This window comes from Falco peregrinus, chromosome 2, assembly GCF_023634155.1.
Source record: "Falco peregrinus isolate bFalPer1 chromosome 2, bFalPer1.pri, whole genome shotgun sequence".
Classification (NCBI taxonomy): Eukaryota; Metazoa; Chordata; class Aves; order Falconiformes; family Falconidae; genus Falco; species Falco peregrinus.
The window spans coordinates 104,608,774-104,622,436 of record NC_073722.1 but is presented as its reverse complement, the minus strand read 5'-3'; the positions used below and the strand labels follow the sequence as shown (position 1 = coordinate 104,622,436).

The 13,663-nt window shown below is 55.0% G+C and overlaps 1 protein-coding gene across 2 annotated transcripts in view; it reads right to left on the bottom strand.

The window, feature by feature from the left end:
• Positions 1 to 13,663, bottom strand: part of ATP2A3 (ATPase sarcoplasmic/endoplasmic reticulum Ca2+ transporting 3) — a 53,867-nt gene that overhangs the window by 19,086 nt on the left and 21,118 nt on the right. For both annotated transcript variants that reach the window (XM_055796730.1, XM_055796731.1), the window contains exons 4-8: positions 10,988 to 11,092; positions 10,121 to 10,259; positions 6,362 to 6,442; positions 5,279 to 5,364; positions 4,276 to 4,740 (exon numbers count right to left, since the gene is read on the bottom strand). In XM_055796730.1, the coding sequence (XP_055652705.1) occupies positions 4,276 to 4,740; positions 5,279 to 5,364; positions 6,362 to 6,442; positions 10,121 to 10,259; positions 10,988 to 11,092 (876 nt within the window). The remainder of the gene's footprint in view (positions 1 to 4,275; positions 4,741 to 5,278; positions 5,365 to 6,361; positions 6,443 to 10,120; positions 10,260 to 10,987; positions 11,093 to 13,663) is intronic.

Sequence of the window (13,663 nt, the reverse complement as noted above, 5' to 3'; positions counted from 1 at the left end):
CCTCCCCATGGCTCCACAGCTTCATAGCTATTTGCAGCTCAGGCCCTTCCCCGCTCCATGCTCCCCACCCCACCCCCCATCCTGGAGACTCCTCAGCATCCCTGAAGGTTTTTCAAAGAAAATCACAAGCCAACGAGTTGCAGATGAGATGTCCCATGAGGCACTGAGCTCCTCTGGTGGGAGGTGCAAACACTAATGCAATGAAGCACCTCGATGAAGAGAGACAAACCACATCCTATCTCCTTTGGTGACCGAACCTCCCTGAGATGATGAACTCCACGAACCAAGGAGCCCAGCTGGAGCCAACACCAAAAGCGACCTCTGAAGACTGAGTATCCTTCATCTCTTTTTGAGATGTCCAATGCCATCGGCCTTCCAGCAAGCCAAAAACCTCCTGGTCTTTTCAGAAAATGGACTCCCATGCCCAGAAACACTGCCCAAACTCAATTTATTAAAAAATCTGAGAGCATCCACCCCAGCCACCAGTGGTTCTGCCTGATATGGGTCTGTTTGTTTTCAAACGCTCATGGCTACAAAACAATTGCTACTTTCACAATAGCGACTTTCTTATTAAAAAAAAAAAAGGAAAAGAAAAAAAATCAAAATCATTCCAGGCCCTTTATTTTTTCCATGCCTATTTAAAAAAGGTCCTGTGTAACCCACAGCAACCAGAGGTTATATCAAATTTCCTGCCTGCTCCCAGCTTGCGTGACTGGCAGAGCGAGGGGGTGGCTGGGGCATCGCAAAGGTGTTTGCAGGTTTTTGGCGCGGTATTTCGGCAGACTTCCAGGCTGAAAAGGGAGCAGGTTTGCAGGCAGTGGAAACAGCCCGGAGGAAATAGCTGTGTCTTAATCCCTAAAGAGGCTGGGTAAGGTTTTCATCACAAAAATAATATCAATAATAATAAGAGCAGCAATAGAAAGAGGTGGCGAAGTGCGTGCCACAGAGCAGCTGGGGGGGGTGCTGGAGAGACATGCTGGCAGAGGGGCTGCCAGACCCCCAGACCCCTGGCTACGGTGAACAGCATCTCCAGCACCCAGCCAGCACCACCCCAGGGCTTCCCGCTGCTCACCCCCTGCCCTGAACCCTTTTCAAGCCCCGCCGGCAATTTGGGGGTTCAACGCAATAGAGGGATGGGAAGGAAAATGTCACTGTGTGCTTCTGAAGAGCGCACCCTGCTCCAGAAGAGTTCCAGCCATCGCTCCCTCCTGCCCCACGGATCTCGCCTGGCCCCGGAGCTGCTGGCATGTATTTTTAGAAAACCCCGGGCACTCACAGATGCACTGTCCCTGGAGCGGCACACGGCATCAGCTGCAGGCTGGCAGGGAAGAGAGATGTGAAGGATACGTCCCCACATTTCTGTAATATCTTTATAAAGAACTACTCATTAGAAGGCAGACAAGACAGGATTGCTGTCTGGAACAGGAAGAGCCTGTAATCATCAGTCATATACCCATCAACCAGCCCACAGAGCAGCATCGTTCTCCTCCAGCACTGGAGCAGCCCTGGCTGACAGGCACCCACCGGCGACTGCCACAGCCGGTGGCTCAGCCACCCACCCTGGGAACCCCCCAGTCATGTTTCCCACTAACTAGGGACTGGTCTGGACAGACAAAACTGCTGAAACCAAGCAAATGGCACCTGCACGGCTCCTGGGCGGCTGCACCTGGGATGGGAGTTTGCAAATCCAGGCTCTGCTACAAGGTTTATTTGAAAATAAACCCCTTTCTGCCCTTGTTCCCCAGAACACCAGCCATCTCTGAGACAGCCAAACATCACCATCCTCCTCCCTCTTCCAGACATGGGGTGCCAGCATCTCCCCCCTCCAGACCTGTCCCACTCTGCCCCCACACAGCATCCCTGAGGCTGCACAGCTGCACTCACATCTCCGCTTCTGGTCCCCATTTTCCAGCACCACCCTCGTGGCTCCTGGAAAATTAAGTTACGATGCATAAAAGGGTGCTGCAAGTTTTAGGCGAGTGATTTAAATGTGCAAGAGCAGAGCTGCAATGCTCCTCTGCCCGCTCTCCCCCTGCCAGGCTCCCATCGCTCCCAGCTACAGGGTCAGCTAACGGTTGGGAGGGGGCTGCTCCTGGATGCTCCCTGCTGTGGGCTGGATGAGACGGTGGTCTCGGTGACCCCCGGTTGACCAGAAGGTGAGTGACACAAACCACAGGTTTAATCTGATTTACTGAGTGAGTTTGGGGCTTTACTGCAGAGCTGTAACCTCCGGTGCACTTGAGGTCAGAGCAAAAGCACCAAAGCCTCGGCCACCCCAGACAGACAGATGCCCCCCACCACAAAGCACTCCAGTGGACACTTCATGCCCATGGGCACCTGCGGGGCACAGATTTGCCCCTGCCAACCACCCTGGATCCACATGTGTCCTGCTGAGCCACCAGACCCAGGCACGCAGCGGGACGCAGCGCCGGCAGCACAGCCCTGAAAAAAACTTTTAAAACAGCCCCGAGGCTTTTCCAGAGTCACTTTACAGCTCTACAGACCTGATGCCAGCAGCAAGATGCAAAGGACAAGTGCTGCTTGGCAGCGTACCCTGCAGCCGAGCAGCTGCGCTCACCCAAATTTAACGTGAGTTAATGAAATCACACTCAATTAATATATTTTTCCAGGTTATCGATAGGTTTTCGTGGCTTTTTCACCCGCTTGGTGCAGGAGCACAGCCAGGACACGCCAGTGGCCGCCCAGCACAAATATTGACACTTCCCTGCGCTGCTCGGCAGAGCCGCCTGCGTCAGCACGGGAATCCCTGCCCGTTAAACATCAACGGCTGCGCGCCCCTGCCGCCAGCCCGGCGCTCCGGATCGCGCCCTGGGAGCCAGGATGCAGCCAAGTGAATCACATGGATATCGGAACGGGCGTGTGGGGAGATGGGGTGGAGGATACATTGAATTTTCAATTGAATTTGGCTTTTTTGCAAAGTTGCTGGGTCCATTCTGCAAACGATGATGGATGCTAAAACCTTCTTGCGTGCCGCTGCCCCTCTTGCCCTCCCCCTGTCTCAGCAGCGCTAATCCCGTCTCTCCCGACCCACACGCTGCGGGAGATGGTGACACTTCTCCCCAAGGAGCAGATGCTCCGGTAGGACATGGTGTGGGGAAGGCACACTCACTCCCACCGCTCCTTCTGTGCTCTGCAGAGCTAAAGAGACCCCGAACACTGTTCACCCCTGACCTGCTCCCCTGCATCCCTGGGTCTTTCTGAACCTGCTCCTCATGGGAGACACGGGCAGCTCGGTCACTGCCCCGTCCCAGCACGTCTCATTTTAAATCATTTTCAGGGCAGAAATATCAGACGTTTCCAGTCATCTGTAGTTCGTGCTGAGCAAACCAGCGGCCAAAGCCCACGGCCAGCTTGCAGCACGGTCCCGGCTTCCCACCACCCTGCCCAAGTGTCAGAGAGGAGGGACAGTGGCCAGGGCCATTTTTCCCCACAGCACCACATTTTCCAAGGTTCTCCTACAAAACCGATGCGCCAAGGCCATGAAAAAAAAAAAAGCTTTCCCAAGACTCGAGGATTAATAGGGAAACTGAGACGTACTCGGATGGTCCAGGCTTTCCTAATGATCATCTCTCCACACAGCCAGGCGTGCAGGAGCAAAGCTCTCTGGTAGACCAGGGGTCTCCAACCTCTTTGCCAACCCCCCCAGGGCTCCCTCCATCAGAAGCACCCAGCTGCATGCATCCTGCTGCCAGGAGGGTAACTGAGGCACCTTTTCACCAGGTCACGGGCATCTTCTCTTAACCCTTGGATTTCTACACGGGCTTTCCAAGACCCACACATTGCAGTGACCCTCAAAGTTCTGGCCTCACAGGTCCAGGCTTCTTAATTTTGCACGGTCCAGGATTTCTCACTGGTTTGGTTAAAAAGAGGGGCAAAGAGGGCAAGGGAGCGGAGATGGCAGATTCCATTGGCATCTCCAGGAGCAACGGCTCAATGCCACATCCCAGCAGGAAGGAATGCTCTCTAGAGAGGGAGCACTGAAGTAAGTCCGCAACACAGCACCTCCAAACCGGTGTGCTCGTAAAAGTGAGTTTTCTAATTACAACCAGGCCAAAAGAAGCCATAAACCTTGCCAGCCCTGGTCAGGCAAACCATCTTACATGCTCACCTTCAATTCCTCATGGGAAACAGGTCTGGTGAGGACAGCAAAGCCTGTCCCCTCCCCCAGGATGGGGATGGAGCGATGCAGAGCGCTGGGGGGCTTACAGAGCATCCCCCCGGCACCTCAAACCCCTAAACACCCCCGGCACTCACCCGGCAGACGGACATCTGGTTGGTGGTGAGGGTGCCGGTCTTGTCAGAGCAGATGACGGAGGTGCAGCCCAGGGTCTCCACCGAGGGCAGGCTCCGTACGATGGCATTCTTCTTGGCCATGCGGCGCGTGCCCAGCGCCAGGCAGGTGGTGATGACGGCTGGGAGACCCTCAGGAATGGCAGCCACCGCCAGCGCCACCGAAATCTTGAAATAGTAGATGGCCCCTCGAAACCAGGAGCCACCGTGGACAGGGTCACTGAAGTGGCTGATGTTGATGACCCAGACGGTGATGCACACCAGGAAGATCACCTTGGAGAGCTGCTGGCTGAACTCATCCAGCTTCTGCTGCAGCGGGGTCTTCTCGGGCTCCGTCTCCACCATCTGGTTTCGGATTTTCCCGATCTCTGTGTACACCCCTGTCGCAATGACGACCCCTACAGCCTTCCCAGCTGCAATGTTGGTGCCCTGGGAGGGAAGAAAGGGGCCAGAGGGGATACGTGGGCATGAAATCTCTCAGCCTGAGCGAGGAAATGGGTCGCTTGTTGTGAAAGGAGAACACAGATCTTGGTTAAGGGGAAAATGAGACATTCTGGGGTTTTATATAAAGCCACCCAAAAGCAGCAGGAGGCCCCTCCTGCAAACTCCCTCGCCCTTCAAGGACTTAACTTCTGCCTGAGAGGAGAATGAACAAGCAGGCAACATAAATTTGCAATAGCTCCAGGCTCAGCCACAAACCTTTACCCCACCTATAATGCATCCTACTTCGTGGAAAACCCACTGAGATTGCGCAAGGCATTTAAGGGTGTCATGTGCCACAACCCAAACGAAATCCAGATGAAGCAGGTCCTTATTTTTATGGATTTGTGGGCTCTTTTTACAGATTCAGGTCTTTCTCATGCACGCACTCCCTTTCACTGCTCAGAGATCTCCCATGTCCATCAGCCTCTTCACTTGGCAGCTGTTTGGAAAACCACAGAAGTGGGGGCAGGTGTAAAGGACTTACGGAGAAAAGCATGTTCTTCTTGTCCTGGTTGACAGCCCGGGGGTCAGGGATGGGGTCAGCATGTTTGATCACCGACACAGACTCCCCTACCGAAACAAGAGGGGTGAGATGAACCACCCGCGTTTTCTCTCCAGCCTCCACTTGACACCGTTCTGAGCCTGCATCGCAACCCCCACTGCTTCCTAAAGTGCCACTTTGCCACCAAACCACCAAAACATCCATCCTGGGAATGTCAGAACTGGGCCAAGGCACTCTGAAGATGGGGGCTGCAGAAAAACGACCCACGCGGAGTGCTAGTGGCCGCGAGCTCCCATCCAGCCCCATGGGATGGGGCAAATCCCTGGGCCAGGGAGCCCGCCGGCTTGCAACACGGGTTTGCCGGGTCAGATGGGGACTGTAGGGCAGGACAACAGCCAAGGTGCCCAAAGCTGTTCTGCTGAAGGTTTATATTTGGTCCTTTGCAGATTTGCCTTTTTGCTGTATCTCCCCTTGCCGTCTTTTGAGAGGACTGGGCTCCTTTCCCCATGTTCTAACACTTTTTCTGATTGCTTTTCCTTCTCTGCTGTCATCTCCTAACTCGATACGTTTACAAAACCACACAAGAGAGCTGAAATACCAGAAACTCTTCTTGCCATCTGATCATTGACTGGCCTTCCCCGACAGCAGAGAGGAAGAGAATCCATGATACTTCAAGAATTATCAGCTTTACGGGCTTTTCCAGTGCTTAAAAAAAAAAAAAAAAAGCCCCCAATATTGTCACCTCTCCCTGAAGTCACGAGGCCTCATGTGCCAGCGGTCATCCTGCTACAGCTGCACAGGGGGAGCGTGGGCAGGGAGCTCGCAGCCCCCCGTGCAACCCCACAGTTTGTGTTTTGCAGGAGGGATGCCCAAGCACCAGGAGCATCTCCCCTGTGCCATGACTTCCAGACGATGCAGGACCTCCCCAGGTCCTCCATCCCGTTCTCCCACCCCAGCAAAGCACTTCCCCCCGTATCAGTCCCAAAATTTAGCTCCAGGAAGATGGCAAAGGGAAAGCTCTGCCTTCAGCAGCCACCTCCCCCCTCCCCCCACGCCTGCACTCACCTGTGAGGATGGACTGGTCAACCCGCAGGGTGGTGGACCGTATTTCGATGATCCGGATGTCCGCAGGCACCTTGTCACCAACTACAAGGACAAGAGCAGAGCAGCTCCGTCAGGTGGGACCAGCAGCACCCACCACCCTGGGGAAGAGGGACGGCAAACCCCAGACATGCCAGCACAGCCGGGCTCTGCCCCAAGGCTTGGGGCCACCGGTTTGCACCTCGCTTTGTGCTCTCTCCTCTTGGTTTTTATTTCAACTGCCTGGTCTCCAGGGCAGGGACTGACTTTTGTTGGTCACCATGTCCCTACGTGGTGCAGGCACATGGCAGCACCCAGCCTGCAGCAAGGAGGGGTCCAGCCCACAGTAAACCAGTGTTCTGCCCTGGGATGCCTCCTTTCTGCTTTGAAAGCTTAATTTTGCACGTCTATAACCCACAAGGCAAAAAAAGAAAGGCGGAAAGAGGCACCATCAGTGGCAACCAAGACATTGGGTGGTGCAGTAATGGGACCTTGAGGAAGTTCTTATTTTAGGGGACCACGTGCCACAAGAGCAGCCAGCCCAGTGAGCAGGCAGCAGCACCGCGGCCAAGGGGGTTACTCACACCACACCAGGTGCCTTCCACCCTCTCCCATGGACCAGCCACACCAAGCATCATCTCCCTCTGCAAAATCCCTGCTGCCCCAGCCGTGCTGTGCAGGGATGCTGGTGGGACAGGTGACCTGCCTGCCAGCCCTGCCCATCACCTTCCCCAGTTGCACCTGAGCAAAACTGTGGTTCAAGCCTGGTTTGCCAGGACAAGCAGCAAAGGCAGGAGCTCTGCGTGGGACAGACAGTGAGCAGAGGACCCAAGCAGGCTCCTAGGAAGCCCCCACCCTGGCTACAGCTCTGCAGTGACACGTGCTCCTCTGCTGTGGCTCGGACCCTCCTCACCATCACAAGCAGCAAGCGCCTGCATCCCTTCTCCAGCCAGCGAGCGGGCAGGAGGGCAGGTATCTTTTTCTCTTCTTTTGGAGCGGAGCTGCCAGGCTCTAGAGCTGCAGGTATGTGGTCATTGGGGCAGCAAGCATCACACCCCCTGCCTCGCCTGCTCAATGCATTGCCACCCTGCCACGTCCCCATCTCTGCTCTTCTCTGCAAAACCCCCCCAGCACCCCCCATCTTGCCTCTTCCCTGCAAAAACCACACTTCTGGAGTGGCCCAAGCCTCCCAACACCACTGTTGACACTAGAAGACCTTCCACGGCTGAGACACCAGTCTCCTGGCACGTCACGGTGGTTATGGGTGAAAGCAGCCCCATGAAATGACAGCCACCGACCACCACCCTCCAAGGCGCATGCGCTTCCTCAAAAAAACCCACATTTAAAGCTGCTTTTCCTGCTGGGTTTCTTCCTCCAGCTCTTCCTCCTGCTCCCTTATCAGCTGGACACAACCACGCTCCAGTGCTTCGGAAATATTGAGGCAGCGAGCCCTGGTTCCCAGCGCCTTACATCACGTTACACAACACTGCCGGCTTGGCCGCTAACGATAGTCTCAAATCCCAGACTTTAATGAGTGCTTCCTCCTGGGGCTCGTAAAACACCCCCACCCCCCCCTCAAGCACAGTGGGAGGGGGCTGGCACCGCTCCACCACCCAGCCTTTCATTCCAGCTGCAGATCCCAGTGCTTCGGGATGCTGCGTGCAACATCTGCCGTCCAGCCAGACCTGCCCCGCTCCCCATCACACCCATTTTTTGGGGGGCTGAGCTCAGTGGTGCTAAGCACAGGGACCCACAGACAACCCCCCCCCCCAACATTCACTTCATGCACAGACTCAGACTTTGCATCTGCTCAAGGGAGCTGGAGCTCTTTAAAGGGAGCAAAGAGCTCCTCTTCCCCCTGGGAAAGGCAGGGAGGGTTTGCAAACATTACCTAAAGCTGCAGATGAAAAATATCTGGTGACAGCATCTAGTGACAGCGTCAAGCCCTGGTGCCATGGGGGTGGCATCTGCTCAAGGGTAGGCACTGCGATAGCATCCCAGGAGACTCGCATGGCACAGGACAGACGTCCCGTACGGACCTGGCCGCTGCCGTTAGCCAGCTATTGAATGATCACCCAAGCACTACAAGTCTCTCCCGTGCCAAAAGCCAAGGGTAAGAGGAAAACAGAAGGCAACACTGCACGGCCACGGCCACCAGCACTGCCAGAGCCGAGCAGGAGCAGTCAGGTGGTGCAGCACCCAACGGAGCTCCCTCGGCAATGCCCGCATCTCTTGCGCAAGGCAAAAAGCTGGCGCTGCAGCTGCCTGCACAAGGACTCACCTTGATTGCCCTGTTGCAAAGGGGCAAAAATCAGCTGGGTTTAAACAGCTCGTCAGCTATCATTTCCCTCTCATCTTAGGGCAGCAGATTTTCTGCTCCCTGCTGCCAAATTTATTGCATTTGCACACACAAACAGAAGCCAGTCCCAGCCTGTGCTGTTCCTGCCATCCCCAGGAAGTCCACTGCACACCCAAAGCCGTGGCTCCTGGTCCACTTTCCTACCAGGCAGCCTGACAGCATCCTCAACACTTACTATAACCTCCTAAACCCACAATTTCCTAATTAATTTGCTAATAACTTGCAAACCCCTCCAGAGGAGAGCTCAGCTCTTTCCCTCCCAGTCACGATGCTGGTTGTGCCACTAAAAAGTAATATTCGGCTGCCGATGGGCAGGCAGCAAGAAGTTCATTTTGGGAAAGATGGCAGAATATAATTTATTAATAATTAATGTAATTAAAGGCCAGGTCAGCAGTTGGAGTGCATTGCTGGAGCTGGCTTGGGAGCTCTGCCAGCTCGCCCAGCTGAGGATCTGGCCGGCACTCCTCTGCTTGATCCTCCCTGCATTATTTTTATGTTCATCTTCCAGCTGAAGCCCAACTGGAAGACATAAATAACAGTGAGCTGGCTGGGCGCGGGAGGGATTGCAGCATCTTTCCAGGAGCAGGGCCACAAGGAGGAAAAAAGAGGATTCGTTTTTTGGCTCTGGGGGTTTACGGCTTCGTTTAACAAACAAACAAAACGGGATCATTGAAATGCATCCTCTGGTGGGGCAGGCAGGAGACCCCCCAGGCATCATTCACACGATGCAAAACCCTGGCAGAAGGGTTGGGGGGGGGGGGGGGGGGGGGGATAATCTGACCCTGGAAGCAAAAGTCCCCTGAAGCCGGTCCCCTCTGCCTCTTGCCCTCCCCAAAACCACCCCCCAGTTTCCAGGGAAGCCTGCCCACACAGGCAGGGCCAGCCCCGATGCCCGCGGCGTTCAAACCTCCCGGTGCTGGCACCGCCGGCGTGGCACGCAACGCCGGCCCTTCACCCGCGCCTGCTCCGGGGATGTGCATGGAAGAGCCGCTTCCAGAGAGAGGGAATCTTGGCAGAAAATTAAAAGTTCTTCCAGAAAATGGGGAAACCCTCCCGAGACACGAAATCTGGGCCAGAAATATACAAATGTTTTTTTTCCTTTCTGCTGTTCTCTACCACCCTACGCTTGGGGCGAAGTCTCAGCAGGCTGATGAGCCCAGACTTTGGCCCAGATTATTTCACCTCTCTGGACTTGAAAAGAGAAACTAAGATCTCAAGTGTACAACAACAGGGTAACTTGGTGGCTGTGTCTCCGAAGGAGATACCCTGGGACACTGCAGCAGAGCCCTCCCATCACCAGGACCACAGGGTGCCCATCACCAAAGCCCCCCTGGCCAGTACCACCTCCCCATCCCACCCCGTGCTCTGGGGCGATGGCACCCTACCTGCCACCTCCACGATGTCCCCGGGGACAATGTCCCGGGCGCGGATCCGCTGCACCCCGCTGCGGTCAGCACGGATCACTTTCCCCATCTCGGGCTCGTACTCCTTCAAGGCTTCGATGGCACTCTCAGCATTTCTCTCCTGCAAGTAGAGGAGGAGCACAGCTGCCGGAGGTGGGGTTACTCCTGCCAGCAGGGTCCTTCCCCACCCAGTGTCAAGACAGGGGCACCCAAACCCTGGCCCTGGCTTTGGCATCCATGTGCATCTGCTTCTCCAGCTGCTCTGAAATGGTCCCTGCTGGCTTAAATCACACCAGGTGCTGGGCACCACACAGGACTTTGGCCTTGATTTTCTCATTCTCAGTTTGGGAAGCAGCATATCCCACCCAGATGGATTTTTCCCCATTCAGCAACCCCACCTCAGGTCAAGCTGCAGATAAATGAATGGCTTTAACATAAATATATAGAAGAAAAAGAGCATTGCTGGCTGAAGCATTTGCTCATCTCCCAGGAGGCATACAGTGAGGCAAGGGACAGCAGCCACCGCAGCTTTCTGGTGGACAGGGCAAAAAGCTTCCCTTGGAAAGCACATTTGGCCATGGCCAGGAGACAAGCAGCCGTTTGCCTGGATGGCAAAAAAGTCCAAGATCCTAAATGCCACACTGCAAAAGCTGCCAAAGACTGAAGGAATGAAGCAAGAGGAAGCCAACATCTGCACTGGGGCACAGGGCAGCACGGCCAATGTGAAAATTGAGTTTTTGAGAAATGAGTTTCCAATGGCAAGAAGCAACCAGCCCTTCCAATGAAGCATCTCAGCCACGTGGAGCGGAGACCTGGGGGGCAGGTGGGGGTGGGGGGGCTGCGACTTACCTGCCACACACCCACCACAGCATTGGCGATCAGGATCATAATAATGACGATGGGCTCCACAAACGCCGTCGTGGTCTCCTCTCCTTCTTCAAACCAGGCCAGGATCTGGTAGGCAAGAGAAGAAAAGGACCACAATGTTGAAACAACAAGTGCCAACATTTTAAGAAGAAGGACAGAATCAAGAGCCACCCAACAGACGGTGTTTGCTGGAGAAAAGACATCCCAGAGCAGTGGCCAGCCCCACACGCCTTGGTTAAAGTGTGGACCTGCCACATCCCACTGCTGGTGCTTAACTCGGGTACCTCCACTCTTCTGCTAGGGATAACCTAACACATCAAATGAGCAGGGCTGGAGCTCGGATGAGTATTTGCACCAGGAAAGCATCTCTTTTTGTTTAGTGCACCCCATGGGAAGACCACGGCCACGAGCAGATAAGTGGGGAGCAGCACTGCCTGCTTCTCAAACAGATACAGCTGGGCAGCCCCTGCGGTGGCTGCCCGCAGCACCGGCAGCCTCTGACGAGCCCCTCCTGGGCAGAAGTTAAGCCCTGCAACACATGCAATTGATGCAGCAAGAGCAGCCCTGCAGTGCAGGGACTGGCCTCACGGCTTCTCACCACCCTGAGCCCCCTCTCCACCCCACAAAGGCCTCACACCATAATACAAACGAAGTACTTGCGCTCCATTTAACAGCTTGTCAGGCTGTGCTGTGTCAACACAGCAGCGCAGGCACAGGCACAAGGGCTCACACCTGCTTTACCCAGTTGCAGCACTGCCACCGTTGCCACAGTTCTGCAAATCCACCGACAAATGAGTCGCCACATGTTGTTTTGGGAATGTCTGGAACCTTGCAAGGGACCAGCCTCCCTCCTTACCTGCCCACAAGTTGTATCCAAAAGGAGGGGACAGGAGACCCGGCTTTGCCATCCCACTGCCAAACACCCCAAGTCCACTCAAAAAGTACAAAATTCTCCAGCAGCTCGGTGGGAAATGTCTCCTCCTGCAGGGTTGCTCCCAAGGTAGATTTTGGGCAGAACTGAGTGAATGGCTCAAACCAGCAACCGGGGAGCGATGTGCCGCTGACAGTGAGCACTTCTCCAAGGCACCGCGGAGTGCAGGTATAAAGGGGTTCACATCGCAGTGACTCAGTGCCACCCATAAAGGCAGCTTCGCTAACCACGTGGACACTGAGTGTAGCTGACCCCACATCACCTCTCAGCATCATTAAGCGCGGAGGAGGTCAGCAGCGCTCGCGGGCACCGGCTCACCGAGCCTGGTGATGCACCCACCGCCAGCTGACTTTGCCTGCATGTCCCGGGGAGAAGCTGCTCTGTGCTGGCAGGAGGTGCCGGGGTGACTCACAGCTCCTCCAGGGAAGGGACACAGCCTCTCCCCCCCACGAAGGTGGGACAAGAGCCCGACTGGAGATAGACCACTGAGGAAGGAAATATTTGAAGATGAGCAATAACACCATCTGGGGAAGGGAGAAGCTGGACGTATCACCCTGAAGGGACCACATCAGCAGCTCCAGTGGCAGGAGAAGCCTGGGCAGGGCTTCACACCTGTGAAACACAAGGAGAACCCAGTCCTGAGCATCTCTCTGACATTACCCAAACGTAACACCACGTCTTCCTGCTGCACGACGTGCTGGGAGCTGTATTTTGCCAGCAAGCATTAACCCTGCCCCATACCTCGGCAAAGGTTTAAAGGAAAGCTCTATGCCCTGCACTGTGCCCCGCCGTACCCAACACCTGCCCTGAGCATCACCAGCTTGGTCATCACCAGCCTGGGATCTCTGAGCCCTGCCAGCCACGCGGTGGGATGGGAAGGCAGTGACCAGTTGGCAGGAGGCACCTCCCACGCAGGCAGCTGAGATGCTGCCAGTCTGGCTCAGCCAGAGGAAGCAAAAATTTATTTAAAAAAAAAAATATTAAACAGATTGGATTTTTATTTTTAATTGAAAAATGAACAGAATTGCTCCATGAGGGGGACTTCACTCCAAGGAGGACAGCTGCATGGGGCTTGGAAATGCTCCCAGCCCCATCTTTGCCCCCCTACATGGATGCGCACACCTTAGGCAGGTGCCTGCCCCACTGCCTACCCCCACCCCGGGGAGGTGAGGGTGGTACCTGGGGCTCCTGAGTCGGCTTCAGGCACCTGAAGCACTGCCCTCACCTCTCATCACCCATCACCCAGTGCTCTGGCCAGGAAAAAGCAAGCTGTGCGACACCCTGGGTGTGCAGGGGAGGGGTGGCAGACCCCCAAGCTCCCAGCACCTCACAACCATGAGGACACATGGCTTGGTCATTACACCAGGAATGTCTCTGCACTGCAGACACGCACATCTCCACGTGTCAGAGACACTGTCCTCCATTCCGGCAGATCCCAACATGGATCTGGTCATGCTGCAACTTAATACTTCCAAAAATATCCAAGGGAAAAATAAAGAATGGGGTAATTTTCCCTTTCTGTTTTACCATCTTTTGGCGCAGGGGTGTAATTTTCTTTTTTTTTGTAAATTTACCAAAATTTACCATTTTACACAAGCTGAGGCACAAGACGTATTTTGCTGGATGGAAGAGGGGGTTGAAAAGCAATCAGTAAGAATGAAAATCAGAGAAGAGACTTGCAAATAGGCAGTTTGGGTCGGAGCTGAAGTGTACCCCGCAGTCCAGAC